Source organism: Arachis ipaensis, chromosome B04 (genome assembly GCF_000816755.2).
Source record: "Arachis ipaensis cultivar K30076 chromosome B04, Araip1.1, whole genome shotgun sequence".
NCBI lineage: Eukaryota > Viridiplantae > Streptophyta > Magnoliopsida > Fabales > Fabaceae > Arachis > Arachis ipaensis.
In genome coordinates this window covers 116,697,483-116,704,904 of record NC_029788.2, presented here as the reverse complement: position 1 = coordinate 116,704,904, position 7,422 = coordinate 116,697,483, and the positions used below count along the sequence as shown (strand labels likewise).

The 7,422-nt window shown below is 35.3% G+C and overlaps 2 protein-coding genes across 5 annotated transcripts in view; both read left to right on the top strand.

Moving 5' to 3' along the window:
• On the top strand, positions 7–3,723 carry LOC107634948 (protein ARABIDILLO 2). 2 transcript variants are annotated; one of them, XM_016338276.2, is made up of 2 exons: positions 7–464; positions 1,681–3,723. In XM_016338276.2, the coding sequence occupies exon 2, from the start codon at positions 1,740–1,742 to the stop codon at positions 3,408–3,410; it is 1,671 nt and encodes a 556-aa protein (XP_016193762.1). In that variant the 5' UTR covers positions 7–464; positions 1,681–1,739; the 3' UTR covers positions 3,411–3,723. The 2 variants fall into 2 exon arrangements, with proteins under 2 accessions (XP_016193762.1, XP_016193763.1); XM_016338277.2 differs by lacking the exon at positions 7–464 and adding an exon at positions 518–1,424.
• LOC107634947 (peroxisomal membrane protein 11D) overlaps positions 5,234–7,422 on the top strand; it is a 3,936-nt gene continuing 1,747 nt past the window's right edge. The window contains exons 1-3 of one of the 3 annotated variants that reach the window (XM_016338274.2): positions 5,294–5,533; positions 5,632–5,711; positions 7,132–7,341. In XM_016338274.2, coding sequence (XP_016193760.1) covers positions 7,150–7,341 — 192 coding nt within the window. In that variant the 5' untranslated portion in view covers positions 5,294–5,533; positions 5,632–5,711; positions 7,132–7,149. The other 2 variants (XM_021121717.1, XM_021121718.1) reach the window with 2 other exon arrangements.

Sequence of the window (7,422 nt, the reverse complement as noted above, 5' to 3'; positions counted from 1 at the left end):
GTTTCTGCTTCAGAAATTCCAAAGGACCCCAAAACAAAAGAAGGTTTCTTGTGGGGTGGTTTGTGTCTGATTCTGAAGAAACTTCTTCTGGGTTATTGTGTTTGATCCTTTTGAGAGTAAAAGTCAGCATTTTTGTGATTCAAAAAAAAAAAGGGTGAAGTCAAGTGTGTCTTAGCTTGTTCTTCATTATTGCTGATTCTATAAGCATTACTGAAGAGTGCTTTGTTGATGTTGTTGATGATGATGATGTATTTGTTTTGAAGAGTTCTCAAGGCAAAGTTTTATTTAGTGGTTGTTGGTGTGGAGCTACCTTCATTTGAGGAATTTCTACTTTACAATAACACAACAAGTGTATGTGTATCTCTTTCACTGACACAGAGAGAGAGAGAGAGAGAGAGAGTTACAAGTTTGAAGATTAAGCCACAGTGATCTTAGTTGCTTTCTCAGTTTACTCATTCTTAAAGGTTTGTTACTCCTATTTTTCTCCCCTTTTTTTCTTTTTCTTTTTAACGTTTGATTTGATCTTCTTTTCTGTTTTGTCATGAAGAATAGGGTCTCTATTCTCTAGTTTACTTTTTTATTTTTATTTTATTTATTTTAGGCTTAGCAGAAACAGTGTAAAACAAGTGTTTGTTTCTGAACACAATCTGATAGGCCTCAATAGGGTAAAATTCTTTCAACATTTAACAAGTCAAACTCATCTGAATTTATCTTTATTATCAAGTATTAATTACAACCATCATTTTTGTATTAATTACTACTTTTGAATGCTCTTCTTATTTTCCTCTCTATTTTTTTTATTATTTTTTTGGTGATGATTGATTAGAGGTACTTGTGTACACAAACTGTAGATAGAGACTTATGTCTTCCCTTCAAAGGAAAGCCTCTCCCTTTCACATACCAATAACCTCATTTTCATTTATGAGTAAGATTGAAAAAATGAAAAAAACAACAAAGAAAAAAAAGGCTAAGAGTTCTACTTTCCTCAAAGACTCTCTTGGAAGAATCCTTGACCGTTAGATATAGTTCCCTAAAGCTCTCTCTCTAGATTTAACTTTTCACAAATTCTGAATCTCATAGCTACCAACCATGAATGAAAAAGTAAAGTTTGTAAATTTTGCTCACTTAATTGACCAATATACCCTTTAGACATAATACCATATTACACTTGCACCAAGTGCTAGATCGGGGTTACTTTTGTAATTTTGTCTAGTATGTCCACCGACGCCTTCTTTCATTAGACGGCTGTATTTTTTCTCATTATTTTATATTTTGACATATTAAATTATTAATTAAATAAAAAAAATTGGGGGAAGTAATTTATAGTTTATAAGAGTAAATTGTATTTGTGATTATAATCGAGTTTCCATAAGAATGTGATATCTTGATAAAGTAAGAGAAAAGACTAGTGGGGCATGGTTTAGGTACACGAATTTTTTTTTTCCTATTGGTTTTGGTTCATGCTTTAAAGTAAACAAGTTTTGTGTGATGATGATCATGCAAGATTCTCGAAGCTTATTGTTTTGTTCTTTTCTGCCTTAGATTTTTCTACTGATTTATATTTCTATCATTGCAACTACTCCACAACCTTATATCATAATATTTCTATGCCATTCTTTTTCTTTTCCTTCTGTCTTCACACAACTTGGTTTATCTTTCTGTTATTATTCCATTTTGTAGTGGCAGCTTAATCATATTCGTATTGATATTGATCTGAAGAATTCTGCTCCTACCAAATCATGGTGGAAGGTGGTGGAGGTGAGGTTTCGGTTTCGGATTCGGTTGATGAACTTTCAACAGAAGAATGGTTGTTGAATGCAGAGAAGCTTGTTCCTGAGGCAATTGATAAAGCTAAAGAGGTTAAAGTGTTCCTGGGAAGATGGAAGATGATTGTTTCGAAACTCGAACAGATCCCTTCGCGGCTGTCGGATTTGTCGAGCCACCCGTGTTTCGGGAAGAATGCGCTTTGCAAGGAGCAGTTACAGGCAGTTACAAGGACTCTGAAGGAATCAATTGAATTGGCTGAGATTTGTTTGAAGGACAAGTTTGAAGGTAAGTTGAAGATGCAAAGTGACCTTGATTCATTAGCCGCCAAATTGGATTTGAATTTGAGGGATTGTGGCCTCCTCATCAAGACTGGTGTCCTCGGCGAGGTGGCCCGGCCAGAGGCGGATGCTGCCACGCATGGCAGCATCAAAGAATTGCTTGCTCGCCTCCAGATCGGGCATCTGGAGGCAAAGCATAGAGCATTGGATAGTCTTGTGGAAGCAATGAGGGAAGATGAGAAGAAAGTTTTGGCGGTTATGGGGAGAAGCAACATTGCTGCTTTGGTTCAGTTACTAACCGCCACTTCTCACAGGATAAGAGAGACGGCGGTTACAGTTATATGCTCGCTCGCGGAATCCGGTAGCTGTGAGAATTGGTTAGTTTCCGAAGGCGTTCTGCCGCCTCTTATAAGGCTGGTTGAGTCCGGTAGTTTTGTGGGAAAAGAGAAAGCTGTAATTTCTCTTCAGAGGCTGTCAATGTCGGCGGAAACAGCCCGCGCAATCGTCGGACACGGCGGCGTTAGGCCGTTGGTTGAGCTTTGTCAGACCGGGGATTCGGTGTCGCAATCCGCGGCTGCTTGTACACTGAAGAATATTTCGGCCGTTCCGGAGGTTAGACAAGCTTTGGCCGAAGAAGGCGTCGTTAAAACAATAATCAATTTGCTTAACTGCGGAATTCTGTTGGGATCCAAAGAGTACGCGGCGGAGTGCTTGCAGAATCTAACTGCAAGCAACGAGAATCTTCGTAGGAATATAATAACAGAAGGTGGCGTTATGAGTCTTCTAGCGTATCTTGATGGTCCTTTGCCTCAAGAATCCGCCGTTGGCGCGTTGAGGAACTTGGTAGGATCTGTCCCAGAGGACACACTCGTTTCGCTCGGCTTCCTTCCAAGATTGTCTCACGTGCTGAAATCCGGTTCCCCGGGAGCTCAGCAGGCGGCCGCAGCCGCAATCTGCCGAGTTTCCAGCACACCGGAGATGAAAAAGCTAGTGGGCGAAGCCGGATGCATACCTCATCTGGTAAAGATGCTGGAGGCGAAATCAAGCAGCGGTAGGGAGGTGGCGGCGCAGGCGATGGCGAGCCTAATTAGCGTGTCGCGGAATCAGAGAGAAGTGAAGAAGGATGATAAGAGTGTTCCAAACTTGGTTCAGTTGCTTGATCCAAGTCCGCAGAACAGTGCAAAGAAATATGCAGTTTCATGCTTGGGATCGCTTTCTTCATGCAAGAAATGCAGGAAGCTTATGATCTCTTATGGCGCAATTGGGTATCTGAAGAAACTCACTGAGATGGATATTCCAGGTGCTAAGAAACTTCTTGAGAGATTGGAGAAAGGCAATTTTAGAAGCTTGTTTAGCAAGAAATAGTGAAGGAAGAAATTTGTTAATATCATTATGCAGAAATAGCAGAGTGAAAGAAAAAAAAAACGTGTGAAAATGCGCAAGCTTGTTAATTTTATATGTATTACTAGTCAGTGTTAGATTATATATATATTTAAACTTTGTGTATTCTATGATTTTCTCCCTCATAATACTAAGAATCTACTTGTCTTGCAGTCATTTTGAATTCTGAAGATCAGTTTTGTAATCTAATCTAATCTATGTAATGATTGTAATTTGTAATTGAGGCTCTTGAGGACTACCTCAGTAGCATCTAAATTATCATAATCTTTTGAAGTCACTCAGCATGTGCAAAATGTTCTGTACTAGGGATGGCCCCATTTTTGTCATTATTGATTGAAATTTAGAACCCATGATAAACAAGAAGAATTACTCCATCTTATTCTTATATCGAGTTTGTTCATACAATAAAAGAAAACTTATTCAACCTCACATATATATACAATAATTTTGTAAAAATATTAAATTTTAATTTCCCAAATCTACAGAAGAAAGTCAAGGTTAGAAGTTTAAATACTTTATCTCCCAATTAAGTTATTCTACTTTTTCTAGTTCTACTAAGAAAATTAAAGTCTAACTTGAAATATTAAAAAGTGAACAAGTTTTTGAATATATTGAAGCAAATTTATCTCAAGCAAACAATAATTTTAAGGCCAGCATACCATAAATAACATTTTGCATTGCCCATAGTTACTAGTTTTTTTTCTTGGTTATTTAGGGTATTCCAATCTAGCAAGTCAAAGACTAATCCATCGCATATCGAAACTCTGTTGTATGCACAAAGTGGGATTCGAAATCTCGACACTTGCTTAAGAAAACTAACAAGTTAACCACTAGACCAATCCAACTTGAATACTCATAGTTACTAGTTTCGTCAATTCTTATTGCTTCTTTTCAATAAACAGTTTAACTAGGTATTCAAAACCTTCTCTAAACAAGTATGCTATAAATCTCATCATGTACTATCAAGCTTGTATCAACTATGAATTTTATTCGTTGCTCATTTTGTGAGTAACAATGTAATTGTCATCTTAAAGACTTAAACTAGTACTATTGTAATTGAATCAAAATAAGGTGTTATTAACTTTTAAATTTACCAAAGATATTACCACTATTTTATAATTCTATTCCTTTACATTAAAGAGGTTTTCATCTCTTTATGGCCTTTTCATAAGGTCTGTATACTCACTGAAACTTTTTAGTATAATGAGAGCAAGCTTTCACTCTCAGGAATTATTGTTGTGATTCTCAATAGAGGAAATTAAAATTCTTGTGTCATCTTTACAATTTGATATCTATAAATCAGCTAAGTATTTTTCATTGTAAACTATTGTGTCATCTATTTGAACATTACATGTGATAACATCTTCCATATTCAAACATCATATCAAATGAATTATTTTTCTGCAGATGATTGTTATTTAAATATGAATAAAGTATTTGTGATTTTTTTAAATTTTGTTCCTAATATTTTTTATTTGTGTCAAAATTATTCATAGATATAAATATTTTCAATATGCAAAATTATATTAAATTTTTAACATTAAAAATATTTTTATAAATACTTTCAAAAACACTTTTAATTTTTCAAAAGTAAAAAATAAACACAAATTTTTTTAAAAAATTTACCAAATACAAAACAAATTATAAGCACAAACACAAGTTTTACTAAATCACCTTTAAAATAATTCGAATTATTAAGTAATAATTTTACTACCAACTGATTTTATTACGATAAATGAATATTATCTATTTTATTGGTACAAGTTCAATCACTTTCTTTTATTTAAACGAATATACCACCTTTTTTGGTGGAACATAAAGATTAGATCAAATTCATCATCACCATCTTGGAGAGTCTTGAAGTGCGTGTTACAACTTGCGACCCAAAACGACGCAGTTTCATCCTTATTTCAGAACACACAAATCACAATTTTTGTTTGTTTGTTTTAGAAGAGGGAGAACCAAACACGCCCTTATCGCCAAAACACACCACCCTTTTATCCCCAAAGAGCTAAAAGAGCCTCTTCACACACTTCAACTATTATTCTGATTCTCATAATTATCCAGCAAGAATTCTCTTTCTTTTGGTACTCTCTCTCTCTCTCTCTCTCTCTCTCTTTCTCTCTCTATTGACTATCTTTTTCTTCTTTGTTACTTTTTTTTTTCCCCTTAATTTTTATTTAAGAAAATAGAGTAGGATTCATACCCAGTTGGTTCATCCTATGGGGTTTGCAGTTTGAGGTGCAAAAGGTGCAAGCTTTGGAGGTGGGCTTTGCAAAGTTTGATTCTTTTTTGTTAATTTGTAAGCTAGTTTGACTTTGAATTGAGGTTATGAAATTGGGTAGTTGGAATTTTATGGATTGATTTTTTATTAATAATAATTTTGTTGTTATTGTTATCATTATTATTTGCTGGTAAAAGTGTAGAGAGGATGTGAGAAATGGAAGATGTTGATGTTGCCATCTTGTTTCATCTTTTACCATGTGTTAATCATGGCATACCTGCGTGATTTTGTGATTTGATTAATTTAATTTGGTTGCTAACTAGCTTGTAATCAATTTTTAACTTTTTTTAAGTAGCCTTTTTTTAGCATGAAAAATGCTTGTTTGGAAAAAATCTAAATTTAATCCTACTTACTAAAATCAAAGCTTTTTTCTTATTTGAAATATTACACTGTGGGGAGATAGAATGAAGTGTTCGTTGTGCCCTTTAATCTGTTTGTGCTTTGGGGCAAGATGGCATATGAACATGATTAATCTTTGAGGGAGTTTTAATTGCCATGTTCTATCATCTCATTGACCTGAATATGCGCAACAATGCTGAAGCATGATTTTCTGATTCCCTTCGTCAAAACTTTGTTTTAACTTTTAACCTTTGCCTAACCAAATTAATGTCTCCTATGCTGTTATGTTGAATAAAGTCTTGCAAATTGGAGAGGATGCTAAATGTTTGTGGATCAAGTAGCCAAAAATCGGAACGTACACAAATTTCGCCCCTTTTTAACACCTTCGACCTGAGTGTTGTTGATATAATAGTGTATGAAGCATATATCCCCCCCCAAACAGGCTAGAATTGGAAGCAAGGATAGAAACTCAATAGTGTTTTGTTTGTGTTTTATCATTCACACAAATGAAGTTATCCGAAGGATGATTTCTCTTACAAGAGGCAGAAATACGATCCACTTGGATAGGTAGACAGATGTGCTACGACGTTATTCCTAAAAAGATCATCGGCATAGTTGAAAATCCATAATATTTTGCACTTATTAATGATATGCTTAAATCACAGCCCTGTCTAGTTGATTAGTTAAGTGCTTGAAAACTTTATGTGGCACCTTGTCCTTTAAAGAAGGTCTTCATACACATTGCTAAAGTAAGATTTTGTAGATCTAAATCTCTTCTTACTTCCCCTTTAATATCATAAATGTTGAATTTGTAGGGGAGAAATAAAAGAGAAGCCTGAGTAACAACAATGTGTGGCTGAATAGTTTAAGTTCTTAGTTTTAATTAGGTTGATCTTGAATGCTTGAGTACTTAGATATAGATAACAAGAACCATGTTAGTTTTCCGAAGACTCTATATGGTTCCAATGCTACACACTTGGTGGCAACAATTTCCATGCCACGCATAATTTCTAACAGCATTATTGCTCTTGGCTTACCCTTCTCCTTTCTCTGATCATGCAGCGGTCATAAACATAGAAGATGAGTACATTGGATGCAACTAGGGCGGAACTCGCTCTTCTAGTTTTGTACTTGAACAAGGCTGAAGCAAGAGACAAGATATGCAGGGCAATACAATATGGTTCCAAGTTTTTGAGTAATGGGGAACCTGGCACCGCCCAGAATGTAGACAAACAAACCAGCTTGGCTAGGAAGGTTTTCCGTCTCTTCAAGGTTGGGTTACTTTTTCGCTTGCCTTCTAAAAAACTAATGCTATTTCATGCATTCAATTCTCTCTTTTTTGTTTTCTCTCCA

Coding starts and splice junctions, on each gene's coding strand:
- LOC107634948 (XM_016338276.2), top strand. CDS start 1,740: ATGGTGGAAGGTGGTGGAGGTGAGGTTTCGGTTTCGGATTCGGTTGAT.